The sequence below is a fragment of the Rhineura floridana genome, chromosome 10 (assembly GCF_030035675.1).
Source record: "Rhineura floridana isolate rRhiFlo1 chromosome 10, rRhiFlo1.hap2, whole genome shotgun sequence".
Taxonomy (NCBI): domain Eukaryota; kingdom Metazoa; phylum Chordata; class Lepidosauria; order Squamata; family Rhineuridae; genus Rhineura; species Rhineura floridana.
Window position 1 is genome coordinate 61,695,778 of NC_084489.1, and position 26,134 is coordinate 61,721,911.

General features: G+C 44.1%; 1 protein-coding gene across 8 annotated transcripts in view; it reads left to right on the plus strand.

Moving 5' to 3' along the window:
* Positions 1-11,179: 11,179 nt before the first annotated feature.
* Positions 11,180-26,134, plus strand: part of SPAG6 (sperm associated antigen 6) — a 71,629-nt gene continuing 56,674 nt past the window's right edge. Inside the window, exons 1-2 of one of the 8 annotated variants that reach the window (XM_061587033.1) lie at positions 16,959-17,355; positions 18,218-18,313. In XM_061587033.1, the coding sequence (XP_061443017.1) occupies positions 17,331-17,355; positions 18,218-18,313 (121 nt within the window). In that variant the 5' untranslated portion in view covers positions 16,959-17,330. Of the gene's footprint in view, positions 11,266-11,297; positions 11,701-12,974; positions 12,998-16,958; positions 17,356-18,217; positions 18,314-19,252; positions 19,665-26,134 lie in introns of those variants that run through there. The other 7 variants (XM_061587036.1, XM_061587037.1, XM_061587039.1 and 4 more) reach the window with 7 other exon arrangements.

The window sequence follows — 26,134 nt, forward strand, 5'->3', positions numbered from 1 at the left end:
GGGGCGGTACACGAAGCTCGGCCCTCCTTCCCGCCACACACACAGAGAAACACAGCAGGGGCGGCTCTTGCGCAAAGACACGGCGATCCCTTCCCGCCCAGCCAGCGAGGGCCGTGTGGGGAGCCGCCCAAAAGCCACCTCTCCTCCCCTCCCACCGCGACCTCTCTCCCACTTTCTGCCATCTTGGTCGTCGCTGTCCGTCTCCGCGGCGGAGGATCCCTGCTCCGCGAGGAGCGGCCCTCAAGGCGCAGTCCTCCGCGGGTGGGGATCCCCAGGGGCAGAGATCCCCGCTGCGCTCGGCCGCCGGCTTCAGGGAGCAGAGCCCAGCCAGCGCAGAGGCCTCCTCCCCTCCCCTCCCTCGCTCCCTCCCCTCGGCGCTTGCTCTCTCGCCACCTCCCGGCTTAGGTGCTTCGGGCCGCTTTGTTGCCAGGAGCAACCACACCAGCCATTTGCTGCGGCGAGGTGGCAGCTCGCTCGCTCGCTCCCTCTTTGCCAGCCCGGCGCTGCTGCCGCAGCCTCCTCCCCCCTCGCCGCCTCATTGTTCCTCGCGTATCCTCCGCTCAAAACGCGGGGACTGGAAGGGGGCCTCTGATGACGGGAAGGGAGAGAGGTCTCTCCCTCCCACCCTGGTCTGTGCGTGTCTGTGTATCCACACACACAGAGAGAGCGAGCGAGAGAGAAAGAAAATCGCCCTCGGTCATTGATTGTCTGATTCTTTCCAATTATTGCAGGGTCTTCTATGCATAGCCAACTGGATGAATGAACGATAGAAGAATGGATGGACAGGTAGACAGAGACCTGCAGTCAAGCAGAAAGAAGGAAGGAAGGTCGATCACTCTATTGTGTATCAGTAGTATAATAAGACAGACGATCCTGGATCCTGAGGAAGCCACTGAATCGCTTCCTCTTAGCTGCTCTGCCTTCTCGAGACGAGGCAACCATCCCTCCCCAAACATCTCCTTCCCCTTTGCAGAAACGCTGGGCGAAATCAGGAACATGTTGATTTGCACGGTTGTAACTACAGCCAGCAGCCCCTCTATGGTTAATTATTTGCTTGTTCTCTCCTGCGACACTGCAGTGGTTTTGCCTTTACTGCGCATGGAACCAGGGATGGTCCAGATCAGAGCCTAGTTTTTCATTGTTCACACCATCAGAGCTGATCACGCGAATGCCCGTCAGCGACCATCTCATAGGCGACAGCGTCATCCCCGTGAAGCGAAGCATTTGAACATTTCAGTAAATGGCTAATACATTTCCTTGGGTGGAAGCCCCATTGATCTCAATGAAGCTTATTTTCCACGTAAAAGTGAAATCCTAAGCACACATTAGGATGGACAGCTGCAATCCTAAGCATCAGGGAGTAAGCGTCATTGAGCACAATGGGACTGACTTCTGAAGAAACAATTATTTATTCATGTATTTATCGTTTTGGGGTGAAACACGCATAGACTGATGTTGTATACCGGCTTTCAATTGGCGTGAGTATTCCCTTTAAGGATGCAATCAAATACCCACTTACCCGGGAGTAAGTCCCATTTAATACTATGGGACTTACTTCTGGGTAGACATGCACAGGATTGCACTGTTGCAGCAACAAACCTATACAATCTATAGCTTATGTGTCTACTCAGAAGTAAGTCCCACTTAGTTCAATGGGGCTTACTCCCAAGTAAATGGGTTTCGGATTGCGGTCTTAAAGTCCAAAAATAAGCCATTCTGATATATATACACACCTGGAAGTCAACTAAAAAATAAGTGTCTGCTCCTAGCCTGCTCTTCAACATAGTCTTTGGAGGTAAATCCCATGAAAAGCCTTAATCGCAGTTAAACTTCAATCCCAAATATGTGTGTTTTGAAGGAAGGCCAAGCACTGAAATAGAGTTTCAGGACAAGTCGCGTGTCTTGGAAACCAGTGCTTCTAGGGTTGCCAGGCTCAGGGCCTGAGAATGATTCTGTATCTTTAAGAGAAGAGAACATTCACCCAAGTGCAGATTTTCTTGCAACAATGTAATGGGAAAAACCGCAAGGTGAAATTCTCCCTCCCTCCTGAACAACCTTTAAAAATACAGAAGACCTCTTGGTTGCCAGGCCCAGCCTCCAAGAGATCTTCTGTATCTTTAAAAGTTGTGCAGGGGGAACGGAGAATTTCACCTTGTGGTTTTTCCCATTATAGTATTGCAAGAAACCTGCACTTGGCTGAATTTTCTCTTCTCTTAAAAGATACAGAATCATTTTCAGGCCTTGAGCCTGGCAACCCCAAGTGCTTCTCCTATAGGCCAACAAACCCCAAACCTCTGTGCCAAAGCGCTTTGAGCTCAATGGTGTTTAGGATTAGAATCGCGCTGTTTGGCTCTAAAAGAGCATTGGAGTCAATATGTAAAATTATTTTTTTACAAACAAAAAAGAACGTCACCTTATAAAATGAAAAGACTTCTAATCTCATTTACTCGGAAGTAAACGTCCTTGATTTCAATGGACATTACTTCAAAGTAAGAATATTTGGGCAGCGATCCTGTGCACAGTTAGCAAGTCCCGTCCATCTCAATAAAACTTACTCCTGAGTAGACAGGCAGAGGATTGAGCTGTCACTCAGAACTAGGAACCACTGGCTGCAGTGGAATATATCTCCGAATGCAAGAGCGTAAGACTGGACTGCGAGGTTGCGATCCTGTGCATGTTTGTTAGTTAGGCTGCAATCCTAACCCCATTACCGAGTACGCCCCATTGACTTGAACTTCTGAACACACATGGTTTGGATTGTCACCGCGCTTCAGTACTGGATCAGATTGCCTTTCAGAACACCCGGCCCAGCCTCACTTTCTCTGGAAGCGTCATCATTGGTCGCCTGGAGAGCGGATGTGTCCGTGTCAGCCTTTGAAACTAATGGTTGAAGGCGAAGTCCGATTTTGACGCATCGCCTGCTTGTTGTTATAGGAAACATTGTAGCACGAAGGCTAAAGCTCCAGTCATCTGTGCTTTTTTCCCCACCCAAGTACTTTCGTTTCCTATAACTCACCAGCAGGCGTTTTTCCCCCAGCAGAAACCGTGTTTAGCAACTACGTATTGTTTGGTAATAGCAGGAACTTGCTGCTGTGATGCTCACATCCCAGCTCAAGTTAAACACCCGCGCCCCCAGCCTGAGCAAGTTGACACGTAAGAAATATAAAGGTACTTAACTTGAGCTGGATCATGCCCATTATGAGCATCGCAGAGATAAGGCCCGTTGATGAAAACGGCATCGTTTTAACCACTGGCCCATTAAAATCTATAAGACTTAATTTTGACTGGATTGTGCTCAGTATTTGTATGCACAGCCATCGCCCTCAAACGGCCCCATTCACCAGCCATTTAAGGTACGATTATATGAATGTAAGGAGATTTTTCAAAGGGAACGGAAATATCTTAAGTCAAAGTAATTCTGCTTAACCCCGTCGTTTGAATCGGGTACTAGCACACGCCTTAACAGTTCTATCTGTGCAACGCAGTTCAGGAAAAGTCTTGGATTTAAGCGTCTGACACCCTGATCCGAAGCACATGCATTTAGACTTACTACTGAAACAAGCATAAATTGCTTGTAGGCGACACTTATGTTCAACATCCGATCTCCAAAGCCTTTGGAGGGCTGCAAGTGGGGTTATACAAAGTTTGTTTTCACGTGGTCAGCAGGACTGAGGGACAGACAGACAGATAGATATTGGTTCTAGAACATAGGTGGGCAGAAGGTACATCGGGAATCTACTGGCAGATCTCCGGGTGCCTTGCAAGAGATCACCAGGGCTTTCTGATTCCCAGTTATTTAATTCCCCTAAAGAATAGGCTGCTAAAGTGTATGAGAAAACCAGGAATGGATCTGCGTGTGAAAGGACTGTGAGCTCAGTTCTGCAAGGAAACACTAATTCCTGGTTTGATATACACTAAGATGTGTCCTTCTTAACTTTATGTTTTCCCTCCCCACCAGCTTCTAAGCTGTCATTTCTCCCTAGGCTCCACCTGATGGACCTGAGATCTGAGTTCCCGCATCTCCAGCCGGCCATCGCCTCATTGACTATCATTTCCCAAGCTGCAGTTCCCCATGTTGGAATATGTGGTTCAACTCCAATGTGTGGGTTGAGGCTGCATGGGGTTAAAAGGGTAGCTAGAGAGGAGACCTGATTGCTAGGCTAATACCTATCCTTTGATCTCCTGCTGTCTCTCCTGCTAGACTGATATGCATAGGATGTTGGCCACATCTCCTTCCTCCTTCTTTCTCTAGTGAGGGAGAGCAGACATATTTTTCTTTCTCTCCCTCGCCTCCAAGCATGGGGGCAAACACTAGGCTTAGTGTTTGCATCTCCAACTTAGCTAGTTAGCTAGATGTAGAACTCTTTCCTATCCAGTATGTACTTCCAGAATAAAGTAGTTATTTCTTATTTTAAAGCTTAAAGTCTCTGTCTGACTAATTTGCAGGGAAGGTATAATCTTTAGCAAAGATTCAAACACACCTAAAGGCTCACCCAGTTTCTCCATTCCCAGCATCGCCACTCTCTGACACCCCATGTGTCGACAGAGACACTTTTCTTTCTCGCAGGGTGCTGGGAGGACCATGACGATGAAGCTCACCCCACTGCACGCCAAGAAATTACACAGCAATAACAATAATAATGAAAGAGTTAATCAGCATCGGATTCAAAGTTAAGAGTATCGCTCTGGCGAAGCCAGTTTCGGAGAAGCGGTAGGTTGGGATCTTTGCGCCCACCGGAGAAGCAGCGGCGAAGAAGCTGCACGTTCTCCCAAGGACTTTGCATGCGTCTCGGCGAATGGAAACGTGGACCTTCTGCCTCGGATGCACGGACGACAAGAGTTATCCAAGTTGGCGGTGATGTGAAACCCGTTCAGCAAGCAGCAGCAGCACCGCCACCACCAAAAGCACATCCCGCCGGCTCCTCTTCCGGTCGGTCTCTAAGGCGCTTCAGTGGAAGTATTTAAATCCAGGACCCTTGGGGTTCAAGTCAAGCTTTTGCGGCTTCCTTTGTATAATTTCTATCCCCCCTTTCCAATTAATATGGGCTCATTAGGCTTTGTAAGCTGCTTGGGGTTTGGAGGCAGTAGGAGGGGGGAGGCTAATGTTGATGGCAAGGCGGGATGTCATTGTCCTGAGCAAAGACATCAGTTCTTGGATTCATGCCAGTTGCCTCCCCCCCCAAAAAAACCCAATACCTCCTTGCCCGATCGACTCGCTTGCAACAAAGCAGCTGCGGGGGATCCGGTCGCTGGCACTCCGAGGGTAAAGGCATTTCCCGGAGAGTCAGCCCATTCGTTTCGACATGTTTTGAGCGGGGCCCAGATGCAAGTTGCCTGAAATGCAAATACTCCTGCTAAAGAGGCTCATGGTCGGGCTGACAGTTTATCTGTGTTAGGTGCATCCCAAATTGACATGGGTGCACACAGAGACACTTGAGGGCTGATAGGCACCCCCACTTTAATATTGTCTAGCTTAGGAGTGTTGAATCTCCACCCGCTGTTGAAGTACAACTTCCACCATCCCTGACCGTTGGCCAGGCTGGCTGCTGCTGAAGGCAGCTGGAGTCTAGCTCACCTGGAGGGGCCCCTGGTCTACGTAAAGAATGGCCCACCTGTACATGAAAGAAGGCTTGACTAGGTGCAGAAAAATCTTCCTAACTGTTAGAGCCATACGACAATGGAACCAATTACCTAGAGAGGTAGTGGGATCTCCAACACTGGAGGCATTCAAGAGGCAGCTGGACAGCCATCTGTTGGGAATTTATTTATTTATGTACTTATATACCGCCCCATAGCCGAAGCTCTCTGGGCGGTTTACAGTAATGCTTTGATTTGGATTCCTGCATTGAGCAGGGGGTTGGACTTGATGGCCTTATAGGCCCCTTCCAACTCTACTGTTCTATGATTCTAGACCCGGGGATTGTAGCACCAAAATTTGTAGCATCAAAGCACCAAAACATGGTCAAAGTTCTCCTCCAGTTGCGGGTTGAACTGAAGGAAACGCCATCATTGCTGTTTTCCCCTCATCATGACTTTTCCTTTTCTAAGGAATCAAGGCACCAGATTGCTGCAGAGAAATATTTCTGAGAGGTTTATAGCCAGCTCCTTGGCCTTTTTGAATTGGACTGGACAGGCCCCTTAAATTTCTTTCTCTGTCCGCACTAAACTGCAATGCTAAACACAGGTGTTTAGGGGCATAAACGGCATTGAATTCCGGGGGAGTTACTTCTGAGTAAAGTAAGCTTAGAATGGCTTTGCTGGAGTGCAACCAAGGAGGTCATCAGTTCAAATCTTACTTCATCAGGTAGGTTTATGGCCTGACACTGTTATTTCAAACTCAGCAATGGGGGTAAATTACACTGACGCACTTGACAGGAACCTTTACACAAACTTAAGCGCTATATAAATGCTAAGAATTTTTTTTGTTGTTACCTAAATTTACCTAGCGTGTTGGTTAGAATGTTGGGCTTCAAATTCCAGCCAGCTGACACAAACAATAATTACAAAATAAAAAGAGCATACTCAGATCCTCTTAAATCTGGACCAGTCAATCCTTTAACAATCTGGTTCTCCTCCAAGCATGGTATAGTTCAATAAGGGTTTTTCTCAGCCTTTCAGTGCTTGTGTATGGGTGGATAGTAATTCCTATCTCTGAGTTATGAAATCAAGAGACAGTCATTCACTGTACCGAATTCACCAAAGTAAAGTTTATGCATTTAGAATTTGTGTTGTATTTAGAATTTGTGACCTGAAAACTGAAAACGGCAGCAATGGGGTTGAAAATTTGGTAAAGGCTGTGGTTCTTCGTCTCTGCTCAGCATTCAGTAGCCAAACCAACAGTCGCAGACTGAAACCAGATCAAGCCCAGTGACATCAATGGAACTAGTATACATACTTCAGCGGCACTCCGCCTAGTCAGCCTCTGTCCTCCTGCCATTAAATGTAAATTGGTTTCAGATTGAGGCATTTAAAATTCCCAGGGATTGGCTGTAGATCCATTCCAAGAGTGAACTGCCAACCGGCTCACTTTCCATAAGCTTATAAGACACTGCTGACCAACTCAATTAAATAGACGGATGTGGATGTAAATAGACGGATGTGGATGTAAACCAATTTACTCCAGTCCTACTGAAGTTCAGAGGGAAGAAATGAATTGCAATTCACGTAGATCGGATTGTAAATTGGGTTTACAATCTACCCCTTTGTTCTTGGAGAGCTTGTGTTAATGTCGCGGGGAAATCAAGGAGCCAGGAGTTCACAGGTTCAGATCTCACCTCAGCCTTAACTAGTAAGTCGATGGTCTGAGGCAAGACGCTCTTGCCCAAGCCACAGCACCCCTTCTGAAATTTGGGAATACCTGACAGGGCTTTTATAAAGTTTAGGCAGGATAGTTGGATTTTATTGATTATTGTCAAACTATGATTATCAAGACCACATACTGGACTTACAGAAAGAGGTGGGGTTAATATTTTCCAGATCTTTAGAAGCCTCCTGACTTCTAAAGGGCAAGCATTCGAATTTAAAGCGGATGTGTGTCCCAGCGTACATAAATTAGGCTCCTCTGCTGAAATTAAGGCAGCTTTCTTTAAGGACAAGAGTAGGCACACACCATTCCTTTAAAGCACACTCGAAGCACCCCCTTCCCCCAAGACTCTTAGGAACAGGAGTTTACCCCTCACAGAGCTACAATTCCTAACATCTGAAACAAACTACAGTTTCCAGGATTCTTTTTTGGGGGGAGGGGATTACTTTGAATGTGCTTTAAAGGTATGGTATGCACATTTAAACCTGGACATATTTGTTCATTGGGCTCCATTTGACCAAGGCTTCACCTGGGCTTGCTTAAACCCGGCACCGATTCTGAATAACAGACTCCCCTTAACTGTGCTTCCTGGGAAGTACATCTAGCTGACACCAAAAGATCTTGCTACCAAATAAACACGTTTAGAATTTGGATAAGATATAGAATGTCTCTTTCTTAATAGCCAAGAAACACAAACAGACCCCCACTCCGGGGTGAGGGACTAGGGAGCAAAGCATGTGAGCTGAAGATCTTGGAAATGAATTCCTTGCTCACTTTTTGGGCAGGTAAGTCACCTTTGTTCCCAAGCGACACACACACAACATTAAAACCTATCAAAAACATCAAACACTTAAAATTAGTACAAGAGACACTCTCCATCACTGCCTAAGATTAGGCACTGGAGTTTCCCGGACAAAGGGTGACCGCATTCTAAGAGCCACTTTGTACATTCCGGAAATGGTATCGAACCAGTGGAGCCTGCTGGATATGAGTGTGGACCAGCGAGCGAGCGAGAATCTCCCTGCATGTGGAAATATAGCATGCCCAGCAGCAGGCTAGTCCTCCTCCTTGACACCGTAGCTTGGTAGATGCAAGGATTCGCCATCGATGGACCTAATTCCCAATCATTTCAAGTTGCAGGAAGGAATCGCAGGTAAGTTATGTGAGATACACACAGGCACACATATCACACGCGTGTTCCCTCTCATGCGACATGAAATGATTGGGAGGAGACCCATTAACTTCGACGGGAAGGTAGCTTCAAAATGTCTGTTTTGGGCGCAAGGAATTTTGTCCTGCCTGTTCTCCTGTTTTCAGCAGTAACATTCGCCTCTTTCCTTGTCAGAGTCATTTCAAGTCTTTTCTTCGGGGAGAAAGAAGAGTGCATCCCTTTTTGAATCCGAAACGCGCCTGCTTCAGTCTGGCAGAGAACACTGCTAATTTGAGCCTTCTTTATTTCCATATGAACAAAATATGCCCGGAGTAAATAAATGATCAGTAAACCCATTGTGACGCATCCTTCCCAAAACTTTGTAGAAGTATTCCTGAAAGCAAGGAGACTTCTTGTTTCCAGGCAAAGTGTTTAGGATCTGGGTGTGTAAATTGCATCTACGTTATCTAAACCTTGTAGCGATGCTGGAGGAGGGGGGGTACACTCAGCCTAAAACCATACGTTTGCCTGCGATTGACACAAAGCAAGTTCATATCCAAAATGCAATTTCAGCATTGGTTTTATGCTCTGGTAGTTTGAAATACTCAGAGATTGGACTAAATAGATTAAATGCTGAGGTGTCCTTTAAAAAACACACTTATTGGCAAATATATAATGCAACTTTTAGAGCAAGCTGTTGATGTTAAGGAGTCATCCGATATTTTCCCACCTTATATGAATGAGAACATCGATTACATCACTTCATAAATTCAGCTACGGAGCAGGGTTTGCCAAAGGGTTGTCCTCCCCTCCCCCCGCATCCCTTCACTCGTTCCTCCATCCTAAACACACAGGATTAAACCAAAGCTTGGCACTTTTAATGAGCTCTATTAATTTAAACTGGAGATTTAGACATGTTTAACAGTGCAATGCTATGCCTTTTATTCAGAAGTAAACTCCGCTGAGTTCAGTGGGACTAACTCTCAGGTAAGAGAGTCAGTGTGGTGTAGAGGTTAGAGTGTCGGACTGGGGTTTAGGAGACCAGGGTTCAAATCCCTACTCAGCCATGAAGCTCACTGGGTGACCCTAGGCCAATCACTGTCGCAGTCTCACAGGGTTGGTGTTGTTGGAGTACCACATTTCCAACAGTTGTGAGGATAAAACTGGGAGGGGATAAACTATGTTTGTATACCACCTTGAGCTCCTTGGATAAAAGGTGGGATATATATATCATCATCATCATCATCATCATTTTATTTGTATGCCGCCTTTCCACATAAAATTGTGCTCAAGGCGGCTTACAACAAGGTGAACAAAAATACATGTCAAAAACAATTGCAAAAACAATTTCCTAATAACAAAAAATAATAAAACAGTGACATAACAAATATAATAACCAAAAACAACTTTTCAACATTATGAACATAATAAAACAATTATTTAAAAACAAAAAAGTAACCATTGACACCCCAAACCCCTAAAGAAAACCATTTACTGTATCTCCTACAAAACTTCATTATTCAGAGGGGAGGCTTGTTTTGTATCAGCACATGTCTACTCAGAAGTACTTCACCCAGTAAAGTAAATGTCCTCCACCCAGCCTGCCAACAAGCCACTCCTGCCCCAACTTCCCTTCACTCTATTCACCCTAACATCCTCCGGCCTCCTTCACTCCAGCAGTACCAATGGAAGCCCATCCAATCAGCCATGATTCTAAATGGAATAAATAAATAATAAGTTGAGTACAGGGTTGAAGGCTAAATCTCCCCCACTGGAACAGAAGATACTTAAAAAATGCTTTGGCCTGCTGGTACTCACACCAAGAGGAATATCTCACAGATGTTAATGATTTTTTTTTATCTACTCATCTTGTTAATGCAGGTGTGTGGGTGTGGAGAGATGATATTTGAACATTATTTAGGCATAGATTATCAAGATCTGTTGTAACATGCTGCACAAATCCCTTGCTTTCAGCAGAGATCCTATATACACTTCCTTGGGAGAATCAGTAGGGTTTATTTCCAAGTACATCGAAATGAAGTTCAAGTCTTGCATTTGTGTCTTATCTGCTAAGCATTACCTTATCACCAGTATTTGCATATAGGGCCTTAGTCGTACTAAGTTAAATGAAGGTTCATAACAACAACAACTTGAGAATATGGCCAATAAATTAACTGCCCGATCAACACAACTGAGCATGAATTAGTCGAGCGACACCTCAGTCCACCTCCCATTTACTTGGAAATGAATTCTCCAAATTACTGGGAATCGAACCCAGAAATTGAGACTGCGGTAATTCAAACACGCTCAACTGATTTGTAGATTTAGCTGCTGCAATTCTCGAGCATTTACCCCGACATCTACCTTTGGAAAAGCTATTCGGGAATAATAGCATTGAACTTAATCAGGCTGACAAACAAGTGCTGTATGTTGTAAACCGCCCAGAGAGCTTCGTCTGTGGGGCGGTATATAAATGTAATAAATAAAATAATTAATATGAGACGACAAGTATTACTTGGAAGTCAGGGTGCATCGGATGGCAGCTTTTTAATTCCATAAAATGGGTGACAGCACTGTCTCCAGTATCATCGCGTTTAGAATCAGCGTCATAATGGCGTTCGGCATCCCGAAATATTCTTTTAATGCAGAAAAGCTGGGTGGGTGTAGGCATGAGCAAATATCTCTCCTAAAACCGCCCTAAAAGAAAAAGCAACGCACACCACAACCCATTTTTGATAAGGGACGCTTCCACCATCCGGCGTAGCGGCTGCGTAGATACGTGTGCGTGCCCACAAATGCTGGGGACTAGCTGGTATGTGACGCGTCACGTCCTAAGGGAAGCGAAAGCAGTTTTTTTTTTAATGAAAGGCATCATTCCGAGCTGCACATGCGCATTGCCTGCCGCAGGCAACCTTGAATTGCTTTTGCGGTGCACTCTGAATTTCAGGAGGGATTTTACTTTTCCGGGGCTTTCAATTCCGAATTTCTTTACCGGCAGAAAGAGAAATATTTGGGCGCGTTGATTTAGGGAATAGGCGTGGTTTTAATTTTTGGTCGCCATACGTCTTTACTTGCAGTTCTACTGATGTGAGGGCAGCTTACTTCCAAGTGAAAAGTCCGCTTAGTATGAAGGTGCGGGGCTGTCGTTCTTTCTCAAACCCCTATTTCAAACCAGCCCACTTTAGTATACGGGCTGCAATCCTACCTCCACTTACCTGGGAGTAAGCCCCACCGAATTCAGTAAGACGTGAGTATACATGGTTAGGATTGCACTGTTAAGAGTCTCGACGTCCTTGCGGCCCCTTCTGTAGTTTTGTAAATGTGCTGCAAAACCTTCCACGACCTCACTGCTGCAGCGGAAATCCTATGCACACTTACCCGGGAGTAAGTCCCACTGGATTCAATAGGAGTTACTTCCGAGTAAACATGCACAGGGTCGCACTGCATGATGATGGTCAAGTGCAGGTGGGTGATTCGCTTGGTTTGGGGCCCCTACTCTCCTTCCGTCTCCGGGAACAAGGGGGGGGGTGTTGGCGGATTCTGCCTCTTGCCGCCCGCTCTCTCCCTCCACCAGAAGCCTGCTTGGTTCAGTCGGCCATTGCGTTACTTTGCGCCTCGCTGGGCTGGCAAGTCTTTGCCAGGAAGAGGGCGATCGCCAACACCAGCCATTCAGATCACGCCGCCCCCTCGGGGCTTGGCGGAGCTTTACGGGCTCTGTTGCTTACCCAGAGCTGCCGGGCTTTTCCTCGCTTCAGAAAAACAAACAAACAAACAGACAGACAGACAAAGAAAAAACCCCGGCCAGCCTGGGAACTCCTTTGCGAGACCTGAAAGAGGCCGATCTACCCTTTGAAAATCTCAGTGGGGGCGGTGATCTTGCTCGCTCGCTCTCGCTTTCCCCGGTCTCATGGCCTGACTGTGCCTCTTGGGCGGTGGAAGAGTACCTTGCTTCGAAGCTGTGGTGCTTGACCGTGGCAAGTAAATGAGATTTGCTCTCGAGTGTGCAAGTGAAAAGCCTTAGGACAAAGCTTCCCGCTGGATGTTTTACTGTGGATCCAACTGGTCCCAGGCTATGGTCTGAAGGCACATGAGGCCAGCACCGGTCTGGTCAGTGCCTGGATGGGAGACCGCCGCCTTGGGTTTCTATCAAGAACATGTAATAAATGTAATAAATAAATAAAAAACCTGTGCACATTTACTCAGAAGTAAATCCCACTGTGTTCCATTGGGACTTACTCCCAGGTAAGCGTGCATGAGATTGTAGCCTTAAACCGAGATCATAAATCTTGCAGACGGTCTTCTCTCTAAATGTGTTCCTCCCCTGTAACTAATATCGGTCTTAAAACGCAAAACAAGCAGCCGCTTTTCCTGGTAGAGTGCAGGCAGGTGTCTGGTGGCAGAGAATAAACACACCCCTTCCTCTTTTTCACTGGCAACATAAACAAAAGTTCTCGCCCTGCCACACTTATCATATTCGTGGAGAACAAAAGGCACTGGTGTGGCGTTTTGCGGGGATACCCGATTCCCAGATTGTGGAGAAGAGTGTAGGTGCTTTTTTCTTCTTGTTGTGAGAGTCTTTATTGGAGGCGGCGGCGGCGGGAGTATAACGTTCTACGTGGCGGGCGCGATTTGAGCTAAATCTGGGGGATGTTTGGTATGCTTTAGTAACGAAATATCAGTCTCTCAAATTCTTTATCCGATAGAGTGAGCGAGCCAGTGCTACACTTTGGCGTCAAAGTCCAAGGTTCAAATCTTCCCCTCAGCTTACGTGGGCGATAGGTGTGACCTTATTTAACATTCGCTGGGCCTGATCTGAAACAGGACACCATTGCTCATGTTGCCTGTGTGTGTTTGTGTTGCTTAATGTTTAAAGCATCACCACAGCAGCAGAGTAACAGCGGATGTTGAAATGCGAGTGTGCCACCGTGTGCGTGCGTTTGCTTAAGAAAGCAGGCTTTTACCCTGCATCAGGATCACTGAGACTGGAGACTTAGTAAAATAAGAAAAGCTACTTTATTCATAGAAATACATAGTAGATAGAAAGGCATACCTTGTTCTAACTAACTAAGTTGGAGGTGTAACACCCAGGTGTAGGAGTTAGCCCAATGCTAGGAGAGAGAGCAGAGACAAAGGATGTCTCCTCTCTCCCGGACAGTCGGAGAAGAAGTGGAAAGGGCAGAAGGAGGAGGGGCAGGTAAGCTTCCCTAAAGATGTAACAGTCTAGCAGCCGGAAGGAAGTCAGTCAGTCAGAGCATCACAGGTAAAGGTAAACAAGCCTATCCATCTGGAGGACCCTAGCTCTATCTCGCTTCTGGAACATAAACAAAAGAACAAAACAGGATTTGCTCTTGCCCCACTTCCAACAGCTCAGTGGCAGAGTACATGCTTTGCATGCTGAAAAGGTCCCAGGTCCAGTCCGTCGCCTCTCCAAGCACAACTGGGAAGAGGCCCCCATTTGAAACCCTGGGGACCCTCTGCCAGTCAGGGTCGACAATACTGAGCTACATAGACCAATGCTCCGATTTAGTATAAGGTGGCGTCCCTCTGTTCCTGTACAGTAAGCCCTAATGATTTCAGTGAGGATCACTCACTGCCATGTAAAGGTGACCAGGGGTCGGGGTTGCTTGGGATGGGAGAAATGTACAGCATCTGGCACAATTACGCTCAGTTGTGTAGTGGCAAATTCAGAAGCACAGGGTTCCTTCTAGTTAGTCACAGCCAGGCCCCCTCCCCCTTTCATGCTGTTGAGTTGAGAATGAGATCCCTGTTAATGCCTTCTCCCACAACAGACATCCCTAGGAGGGAGACACTAAGCACAAAGGGGAGAGTGTCAGCTACTGAGAAGAGTCTTCTCAGTGGCTGACTCACCTTTCATTCTGGCTCCAATCAGCAGGAAAGGCCAAGGAAGCGTGTTAGAAGACTCTTCTCAGTGGCTAACACACTCCCCTTTCATGCTGATTGGCTCACAGGATGCTGCAGATATAGGGACCCTGCTCCCAAAAAAGTGAAGGGTCTAAGACTCCCTGAGACCCGGACGACTACACCCCCTGGTTACACTGTGATATAGAACTTAGACAACAACCGCAAAGAATTCCCACGGAGTTTTCTGGGGGGTTGGGGAGTGGCCAGCTGGAAGCACTACCAGCTCCAGATCTTGTAGCTTGGGGGCCCCGAGAGGAACAAAGCCAAGGATGGCAAAGCCATTCAGACAAGTAGTAGACCAGTTATTTCAACGAGGGAGGAGCTAGGCAGGGATCTGAAAGACAAGAGCTGTATATTCTGGTTGTGGGGGGGAAGAAGAGAAGTCACGCCTCTTGAAATACTGTGCTTTTAGGGAGGGTACACAGTCACAGGATGCTAATCCGGAGAACGGGGTGCGTGTGAACCCAAACGGCATTCAGTCTAGTGCCTGTGCGCGAAGAGGATCAGCTAGTGTGAGAACCTTTGGATATTTATTTATTTATTATTTATTTATTTTATTATACGAATCTGGTGCGTGCCATGTGTGCGACATGCAACAGGCAGCTTTGGTTGGGATCGTCATCTTGCTCCCCGTCCTTGCCGAAGGGTCTGACAAAGAGCAAAGGCTTCCGCCGCGAGGTCCACTTTTTAAATAGCTCGGCACCTGAGGAGCCGGGCACAATCCGGTTATTCAGACAGAGAGAAGTCTCGGGGTCTGCACCGGGGGAAGTGCTTATATCAAGACATATGCCTGGGTGCAGGAAATAATGTGTAATAAGCCATTGAATGATGGCTTCTTGTCAGATACGCTTCCCTCCTGCATGAGGAAGTTGGTAGCGTGTGAATTGGCCCTGGAGTGACTTTTGACACGTGAAGATGGCAAGAGAGATTGCAAGGCTTGTTGGAAATGGTATTTTAGTGTGTGCTCTGGTTTGCTATCTTCTCCTTTCTCTTTCATGTCAGATGCGGGGTCGGGGGAGCATCCACAACGTAAAGGGAAAGTTAAAATTAAGCTAAACTCAGGAGGCAACAGAGCTGTGAGCTCAGATCTTGGAATGAGAGAAACTCATTCATTTAATTGGCTGCGGAGATGAGGAGGGAAATATGAAAGTGAGTTTCAGGGGCTCTCCGGGTTGTGGAGAATCTTCCCTTCACTAGCCTGACACACTAAAGCGCTGTCAAGTTGCTCCAAGAGGGTTTACTTAAATCCTGTATCTAGATCAAGTCCAACACGGTCATGCATATTTGCAATACAAAGTGCATATCTTCATAGGGTACAAAGAGTTAAAGAATGAACACATTAGTTTCATTCACTGAACACACCCTTGTACACATAGACAGAGGTGACTGCTAAACGTGGAGAGGTTTTGTTGGGGGGGGGAGGAAGGAGGAGAAAACAAGGGAATAGGTAAAACAAATTCGATGTTTATTATTATTTTATTATTGCAGCTTTACTATGTACAATGTCTGTCTAGTCCCTCGACGCACGCAGGGTGGGATCGAAGCCAAATGGTTCAGTTTAACCAGTCCGTGGATCGCGCACCACCCCATTAAACCGCAGTATTAGGAAGTAAAGCGAGTGAAACTTCAAAAGGCTGAAATTCAAATCCTACTTACCAGGAAGTAAGCCCCATTAAATTCAATAGGACTTACTGCGAAGTAAACATGGTTAGGATTGCGCTGTAAAACGGCTTTCATGAACTTGTTTCGGTTATATCAGGAGAGTCTAGAGTTTCTGACTGATGGGATAAAATTGCTGCCTTTCATTTCGAACCCCTTTCTGGAAAAAAAAGAACCTACCAGGCCTGTTCTGGGTACAGGCAACTTTTGGCACTGCTCCTTTGTTTGTAAATGCGGACTACAACCCTAAACGCGATTCTTGGGGAGTGGTCCCTTTGAACACCGCGGCATTTAACAGGCTTAAGATCTCGTTACAGGAGTGCCACCAGGGCAGGAGTTTGGGGCAGAAGTTCAGGTCCCACTCAGCGGAGTGAGCAGGAGGGGTCCCAAAAGCAAATGAAGTAATGCACATCATCATCTGAACAGCTGTCCCCAGCGATGTTAGAGCAACTGCTTTGCATGCAGAAAGCCCCTGGTTCAATTCCCGGTAACTCCAGGTAGAGCGGGGCGCGAATCCTGTCTGAAACCCTGAGAGCCGCTGTCAGCAGTGCAGCCAATACCGAGTTAGAGATGGACCTTGTTCCATAGACTTTAACGGTAAGAGCTTACTTGGAAGTGAACCCGATTCTTTTAGTGGGTCGTATTGCCGGGTGAAATATGCTTAGGACTGTAAGCACACCCTTCGATCCAAGTGCTTCGACAGTAAGGGGCCTGTGAGCAGTGCTGAGAACAGCCTCCTTTTATACATCCAAGTCATGAGCGCAGCACCTTTTCCAAGTAGCTGGACAGCAGCGCAGGAAAAAATAGAACTCGGTGCTTGGAAGAAAGGCTCCGACGAAGACGATGCATAAGGATCCGATTGCGCCACCTCGCCTTCACCGGACCCTCTCTCAGTGCCTGAGCCTGCTTGACCTTCTAGGCGAGAGCCTCCCCTGAAGGCGCAGCCGGCTGGCAGGACCGGTGCGTGCCCGTCTGATGTCACAATGAGGCGCAGGCCACGGCCTCTCTCCCGCCCCTTTATGGCGCCTGCTTCCGTTCGGTTACCTAGGAGAAGGATACACACCGCAGGCCAAACTGAAAAGGCTGTGGGGAAAGGGAACAACGGGGCCCAGGCTGCAGAGCCCGAGTTACAAATTGGAGCTGGCGGTGCCGCCTATTCTCGGGTTTTTGTGTGAAGAGACAACGGAGGAAAGAAAGGCTCCTTAAAACTGCGGGGAAATCAGGGCGCAGTCCAAGCCGAGGTACCCCCTTACGGACGCTTCTGAGGTTCTTATAAGTGTGTGACCAGCAACAACTATGAGTCAAAGACAGGTCTTGCAAGGTATTTACCAGGCTGGATTTTATGTGTTGGAGTTTCTGATCTTTACAGTTTCTTGTAAAAAACAACAGAATCTTGTGGCCCCATAAAGACTTAGGCTGAAATCCTTACTCCATTTACCTGGGAGTAAGCCTCATTGAATTCAGTAAGATTTGCTTCTGAGTAAGACATAGTTAGGATTGCAGCCTAATAATGTATTCCTGGGAATAAGCCCAAATAAGATAACGAGCTTAGACGTTCTGAGTAGATCTGTATAGGATTGCATGTGTTTGTATATGTGGCATATGGTCTGTTTTTATGGTATTTTGTTGTATTACTATTGTAATTTGTATTTTTGAATTACTCTGTAAGCCTTCTTGAGTCATAAAAGTGGCCTAAACTTTGGTAGGCATTTGGTGACTTGCAGCACAGTAGTAAGCTCTGTTGAATTCAATAGGGCTTACTCCCAGGAAGCAGGGTTAAAAAATGTAAATGTACTGCCTTCAAGTTGATTCTGACCCTATGAATAGGGTTTTCATGAAGCTGAGAGGCCCAAGATCACCCACTGAGCTTCATGGCTATGTGGAGATTTGAGCCCGTCCAACACCTTAACCACTACACCACACTGGCTTTCAAGCAGGGTTAGAATTGCAGTATTAGCCTCTTATTCAAGACAGCTCGTGTCCTCATTTATTCGTTGGTCTGTAGACTCTATAAGGTGTCACCAAACTCTTCCTGTTTTTACTGCAAGGGCTAAACCCTCTGGAATCTGTTATTCATGTATGTAGCGCATAGTAAAGGGGGCATGGGTGCTTGTAAGGTCTAAAGATTTCTGATGAGAGAGCCTCTTTGAAATCCACTCATTCTGCCTTTTTTCTGTTTGAAGTCTTTGAACAGTATCAGAGAGCCCGCACACAGTTTGTTCAGACTGTTGCAGAACTTGCTACTAGGCCACAAAATATTGAGACCCTCCAGAATGCAGGTAAATAAACAGAGAAACAACAGTATTTATTATTAAAATAAATAGTAAAAACCTTTTCATTTATCTTGCCATAGCATTAAGACCAGTTTTGTACTTTGAAGTCCCCTTCCTTTTTACATATTTTAAAGATGCTCCAAGAAAATGAGCAGGTAAGACTTGTTAAAGTCATCTGGGATATTTGCTTCATATCTCCACATATTACACCAAGGGAACTTTCCACATGTGTGACTGTTTTCAAGCTGTTTGCAGGCTGTTTCAAGTAATGAAAGACAGAGCAGGGGTGAGGGCTGCAATTCACCACTTAGTCTGCCTGCTCTAGGCGCTGATGTTGGAAGGGGGGATGTAATGTAGGTATTTAATGTACTTGATAAGGTTAATGATCACCTTCTCAGAGGCACTACTTGACACAGAAAGTAAACAATATTTGTTTCTTTGCCAATGCTAACTGTCAAAGAGAAAAGTGCTTTCAAAATTAAAGTTTTTTTAAAAATATGACTCCCTAGACAAATGTTATATTAGGAGAATACTTCAATGTGACACAATTAGAGATTTTGTGGGTTTTAAAAAAAATTTTTTTATCATTAAAACGTAATTATAGTCTAAAATTTGGTAATTAAAGATTACAGAAATGCCACTATGACTTCGGGAGTGATTTATTTTTATTTTAATATTACTAGTTTTACACAGCAATCCTAGTCACACTTATTAGAGACAGGCAGAGCAATCTAACTCAGGAGAAACTGGTGTAAGAGGTGCCGGTGCAAGAGAAGCTGGTACAAAGTTCCACTGCATCCAGTTGCTGTTCAGGAGCCTCTGGGTTGAACACCGGCTCAGCCGGGAGCTGTGCGCAGGGACCAGAAATTAAAAACCTGCTCTCCCAAATACCCTTACTGGGGAGTAAGCCCTCTCCATTGACTTCTATTGTATTTATTTTCTTAGATCAACCTTTTTCCTGGTGTAACTTTTGCCTGAATTGAGACCTGCAGGAACACTCCAAATGCAAGTTGGATGTCCTAAGTTCCCTCATGTTGGCCCCCACTCCCAACATCCTCCTGGAACACTGGCTTCACTTATACCAGTCTTAGCTGAGCTGCCTGAGCCCCTGCTGGGCTGGGCTGGGCTGGGCTGGGCTGGCTGAGCCCTGGCTGATCTGGGCTGAAGGAGTTATGCTGGCTGAGCTGGGACCTAACCGACTCAGCTGGAGATTTGCCGCATCCACCTCCCCTCAGCCCAGCGTAAATGCGAATTGGATTGCACCCTAACTGCCATTGAACATAATAGGACTTACTCCAAAGAAGACTTGCATAGGATTGCTCTGCTAGGCTGCAGTCCCATGTCCTTTTACTTAACAGTAAGTCTCACTGAACATAGTGTTACTTCTGTAAAAGCATACATGGGATGGTGCTGTTAAAACAATCTTAACAATTTTACCCAATATAAAAACCCATGTTCGTCTAATTCAGAAGATGCATAGTGTTGCTTTCATTAGTTTATCAACCTTGAGATTATTTGTACTCAAGGCCATATGTATGGGGAAATCTCAGATGTGTCTTGATTTCTTCCTTATTGTGGCTATTCATGGCCTAGTGCTCACAAACTGCAGCTGAGGTTTGTACCTGTGTCTGGACTGTATGAATTCATACTGCAGATAAAGGAGGGGCTCACATGATTGAATGCTCTTCTGTATAAAAGAATTTAAAAAAATACCTGCATGTAGAGGATGTCAGAGAGAAAGGCCCTAGCCTAGGTATGCAGGAGCTTCTGCACCAATTCACATTCATTATAATGAGATTGCACTGGATAGCTTCCTAGCAGCTTGTGTTCAGAGGTTCAGTAGTATTTAAATTATTCCACTAGCCTGATGAATTATTTCCCCCACCCCAAAAAGCCCATCATCCTATTGTGATTCTAGAATTTAATAAAGCACAATGAAATTAAAACCACGGAGCTTCTCCTTATACAGAGATTAATTTCTATCCTGTCCAGGAGGAGCCCTTATCCGTTTGGAGCTCTTGGACTGATTAGTCAGAGAATCCAATGCATATGAACACCCAGTGCCACTCAAATTTAAAATTAAAGATTATAAAAAGAAAGCACAGATAGATTTGACTTGATCTTTCTTTCCTTCTCTCTTTTTAAACTAATAAACCTTTTTTATTTTGTTGGAAAAAACTTTAAATAGCTATATAACTACATAAATATTTAAATACTAAAATACTAAAGTTTTATATGAATAAATACATCTATCCTTAATTACTTAAATACTTAATTTATATAAAGTTAAATACAACTTCCATATTAAACATTGTTATTGAATAACAACTACACAGTTGGATGTGCATTGTTCTTCCCATGGAAAAGTGTCTATATTTGTCAATATCCAAGTTATGTCTGAAGTTCAATCAACTGAAGCCACATTCCTGAAATCTTCACATTTTTTGTCTGCAGTAACTCAGCTGTACAAGTGTGAGTTTATGCATTTCTGCAACCTTTCAGATTTTTGCCAATCTCTCTTTTTACATAGGCAGAGCACCATTTCTCTCATTTTTGTGCTACCAACATTTGCTCTGTTGTTAGCAAATTCCACCCTAGCTCTTTTTTTCACTATTAGTAAGCTTATGAAAATTCTTAGGGCAGTAATATTTCTCTTCAATTTTGTAGCACCTGTCTTTTCACAATGAACCCTGGAAAAAGGAAGAAGAAAGAAATGTATTTTCATACCAATGGATTCTCTGTTAAAATTATAACATTTAAGGTATGTTTTTATGCTGGATTCTCAAGGTGATGCACAACAGAAAAAGACGTGTCACCTTCAGAAAGTAGTATAAGAACATATCTTAAAATGCTATAATTTTGTTGGTTATACTCTTGTGGATAAGAGGTATCAGAACAAGGGTCTAATGTGTGTATCCTTCATTAATTTTTTAAAAAAATACATAATGAGGCTGTTTGCTTCAGTAACAGCAAATCACAATTTAAGGATACAGTATCTAATGTTGAAATACAATTAAAATGATCAAACTTGAAGAAAAATGTTTCCCTAAACAGAAACCTGGTCCTGGAAACAGCTTACCCACACAGAAATCTTTATTTCAAATCAGAAGTTATAACTGCAAATGAAAAATCATTGAAATAATATTTATATGTAAGTTCCATACTTGTACATCTCAGGTTATCTCACTTGTGTAAGATTTTTCAATTTTTGTTTGTTTGATCAAACTGGTATAAGGGAGTTGTAAGTCTGATTTAAATAACTGTTGCAAGAGAGGAAATTATTTTAAGGACTGCAGCCAATACTTTTAACCAGTGGAAATACAATCTGGTTCTTAAATGTTGAAGAAAACAAACAAGTAAATAAATCTTGTGTTTAACAGAGTAGCTGCTATGCCTTATGAAAAATGTGTAGTTCAAAAACTGGTGATTTATTTTAAACCACTTGTTTACCTATAAGCAGTACCCTTTTTACTTTTTTAGTTATATATGTCATACTTCTGCTACACCTCTGAGGGCTATGGCATCTCTTTTTGCTGGAAGGGATCTATCTATTGAAATGATGTAAAGGATGTCTGTGATCCAGCCTGCACAATTACTGTCCACCATGCTGAATATAATTTCCAAGCCCTGTGTATGGTGGTCTACCAGAGGCTCAGTATGTCTTTTTGTTGCTGCAGTCTGAGTCTGCAAAAACAGAGAGGGTTGTCAAGCACCTAGCAGGCTACCTTACATGGCTAGTGGAGTGAGTTTTGCATACACCACAAGTTGTGCAGGCCTGATTTACAAAATATGCAGTATGGAAGGAGCTGTATCTTTTTAAGACAAGGGCAGTCCCTTTAAATAAGGACATTGAATAAACTCCAAGAAACCAAAATGGGAAATGCAGTTTGTATACAGTAGCAACTGGGCAAAGTGGTACGTTTCAGCATCATGTTTTGAAGGCTTTCTCAGAATATTAGGCCCATGTATAGAAAATGGTGAAAAATGCAGTGTTTCTACCAAAATGTGTTCAGGGAATATAGATTCTGCCCTTAGGTTTGTAGTGTGGTATTAGCTGCTTAATACTCATCCCCTTCCATACATGGTTCTTTCCAATGCTATTCATCTCTTTCTTCATCACTAAGGGTGCAATCCTACATTGAGGAAGCCGGCATAATTTAAGGGCACAATCCTATAAGTTAGTTTAAACGGGCATGAAGTATGCCAGATCCTAACTCTGTTCAGGAGCCCTGGGGAGGGAGAACACTGGCTGAGCTGGCAGAACTTTTTCCAGGCTTAATTTATGCCAGGACTGGAAGTCACATGACCAAGGTGAATGGAAGTAGGACATGGTGTAAATCCCCCTCCCATTGGTCCTCCCCTGCCACACCCCTGCCATATCCCCTTTTTGGGATTTACGCTGGCTTAATTTATGCTGAGCTGGGTTGGGCTGGCTGAGCCTTGGCTGAGCGGGGATGAGGGCTCAGCCAGAGATCCACCATATCTGGTATCCCCTCAGCCGGGCATAAATAGCAGTAGGATTGCACCCTAAGTTAACCTACAAAGAAATGGCAAATATCATAACAGCTTTTTTCCATTGTGATTATTCTTGATTAAATCAATACTTTTGTTGTAAAAAGTATGCGTTTCTTGTTCATATCTTATTTGTAATCTGACTGTGATAGGTCCAATAGTACTATTTTGATTGGAGGTTGTTAAGGCAGAAAATGAGGGTAATTATTTCTATAAAGGAATATGAAGTTCAGTTTCATATTGTTTAGCAGACTTCAGACAAATTTGTTATGCTGCCTCTAAATAAAAATCAAGGCTGGAATGAAGCTATTTATATAACACTGAAAAAGACAAAAAAGAGCTGTGATTAGCTCCTTCTGCTAAGAAAACTTATTATTTTAAAAGTATATTTAAGGAGATAATTATTCATTTTTTAGAAAAATATCAGCCTCTGCCCAGTAGAATGCCCTTGTATATCGCAATAGGTTATTCTTAGGATTTTATTTTACAACTCTTTTTCTCTCTCATTTACACATTTGCATCAAATGAACTCAGAAGAATTATATTCTAAGAAGATGCTTTAAAAATGTGTATGTATTTTAAAAATGCATACCTTTTTGCAGTGTTTATAAATTGTATAAATCTACCGTGCTGTGTGAAAAAACAATTTAATACACTGAATTTATTTAAATTATAACATGTTAGCCATATTTTAGGGAAATTACTGCAAGACTTTGTTAATCTGATATTTGGAGAAAAATCTGAAATCTGTATTTCCAGGTAAGAATTTTCAAATCTGTGCTTAATTAAAGCTTCTACTCCAAATATTTATAGAAAAGGAGACCTTAAAATGGCATCATTATATATTTCCCTCTGTTGAATACTGTATGCTTCCAGTTTATACTACTGGGCCTAGAACAGATTATGAATCCTGATTTAGTATGTTAGAAGGGATGAAAGTTCAGGTCCCTACCAAGCATTTTATCTTTACATGAGCATGTGAAGTAGACCATTAAGTTCAGAACTGCCAATTACAAGAAAGTGTAAGTTTTTTTTTAAAAAAAGTAACTTTTTTTGGAGCTTTATCTGCATATGAGTTGGATATAGAGCTTGAACTTAGATTTGGGCAGATGTTAGGTTGTAATCCTGTGCACGTTTACGTGAGAGCAAGTCTCATTGAACTCAGTGGGATTTGCTTCTGAATAAACACTGGGAGACCTTGGGCGAGTTGCTTAGCCACACCTACCTCAGAGGGCTATTGTGAGAATAAAAGGGGGGGTAATATACCCTGTCTTGAGCTCCTTGGAGGAAAGAGAGAATGTAAATGTAACAAACCAATAAATATTCACACGAGGGAGCTGCATGTCACACTGAATATATGAGACAAAACTTCTGAAAACTTTGGGGTTTTTCTGAGTCTGCCAGTACTTTCCTCTTGTGGGTTGGTTGCTGCTGTTTTGGCTGCATAAGTGCAGGTACTCTTCCTGAAGATCAAAAGTAGAATGTTAGAATGGTATGCTGATCACCAATAAAGGAATCCCAGCTCAAGAGTACAACTGATCTTTTTGTGTAGCGGCTGGGAGCTTACTCCATCCCCAGCGGTGAAGAAAATAGCATATTTCTAATTCAGAGTGCAACCGTTTTTAGAAAAGTTATAGGCACATCTTTTTCTAATTTGGCCTTTTAATCCCCCCCCAATGATGTTGCTATTTGTACTGTATTTTATTGTTTTTAATGTTTTTATGATGTTTTTATTTACTTTGATCTGTTGCACACCACCTTGGTAGTTTTCAGAAAGGTGCTGTAACAATATTATAAACAAAATAAAAAACATAACTCTATAAATTTAGAAGTTGCACTGCACATGCAGTTGGATTCTGCTGCATTTCTTGGGATGCTAATATTGGATCCTACTGTAGATTCATCTTCCCTCTTCAGTAACAGTTGGCAGTTGTGATAACAGATAGATAGTACTAAAAGCATAACTGAGTTTAAAAATAGAATGCCCAAGTTGCCTCCTATTGCCTTGCACAGGCAGATCTCTGCACTTTACAGTAAATGCAAAGTCTCTCTCTGTGGTTTGGGTGCCATGTTACAGAAGGAAGGGGAGAGGTGAACCTGGTGTGATGGCTGTCTGTGTGGGCTTTCATCTATCTGTTTGGATGTCTTGTTCCCCCATCCTGAGAAGTTTGGATAGGAAACCAAACTTCAGATCTGTAAATAAAATATCAGTTCACAGTCTGAAATACGATATGGGAATTACAATAAACCTCGCTGGTATTTTTAGCATAGCAGCTCCCCCCCCCCCGCAAATGTTCAGGTTAATCCTTTGCCACACTATCATTTGTGGGAGAACCAGAGTGAATAAAAACCAGTGCTGGAATTCTGGAAGAAAAAGGCAGAGGTGTCCCTGATCCCCCCCCTTCATTTAGCCAAATCACACCCCCACCTTTTTAAAACAGTAGTGGAGGACATCAAAAAATGACTCTTCCCCTATCCGCCCTGTAATTTGAGTACTGATAAAAACCTTTGGGATCAATTCTGGCTATTCAGTTTGCGTAGAGTTGTCAACATTGACGGAAAGTTACTCCAGCTCCTATACTTTGGGGCCATGAAAAGTTCAGCAAGTAATTTCCCATCCTAGTGCTGCAGTAAAAGTAGTCACACTTGCTGAATGTCTCAGAGGTATACAGTTGGCAAAGGCATACCTGCAGCCTTCAAGGCAACAGCTTCTGTTGTGGGGAAGCATTATGTCATATTGGGGAGAATGTGACGCTTTTTGTTGAGAAGCACCTTTGCCACAATATCCTCCCAGGTAGACTTTTCCTTTTATGCTCTTGGAAGTGATACTTTTCAACCTGACAAAAGACTGCAGATGCTGGATGCTCAGGTTCAGACATATGGAGGTGAGGCGGGGTGGTGGTGAGAAGCACTTCCTCTGATGAAAATGTTGCTGGAAAATTGGCAAGCAATTTATCCAACAATTCCCCCCCCCGGTCCTTCTGTGATTCATGTTCCAAGTTTGTTCCTGTCTTTAATTTTTTTTATGCTTTGCCTTTTAAGAATATATCCTTTTGGCAGTTTCAGCCCTGGAGGTTTGGTCTCAACATGCATTATTATAGGCAGCTGGTGGCCAGGCTTTGTGAAATGCGTGTGTGTGTAGTATCTCTTGTGAGCCAGTCAGCACCAATTGCAGGCATATTTCCAGTGGGCTTTTCTTGCTTGCATTTAATCTCTCCATGCTCTGCTCCCAGTCAACTGCAAGGGGATTTTAGAGTCTTCTGCTTTTTAGGCTGTGTACACCCCATACATTTAAAGCACATAGAAAGCACATTC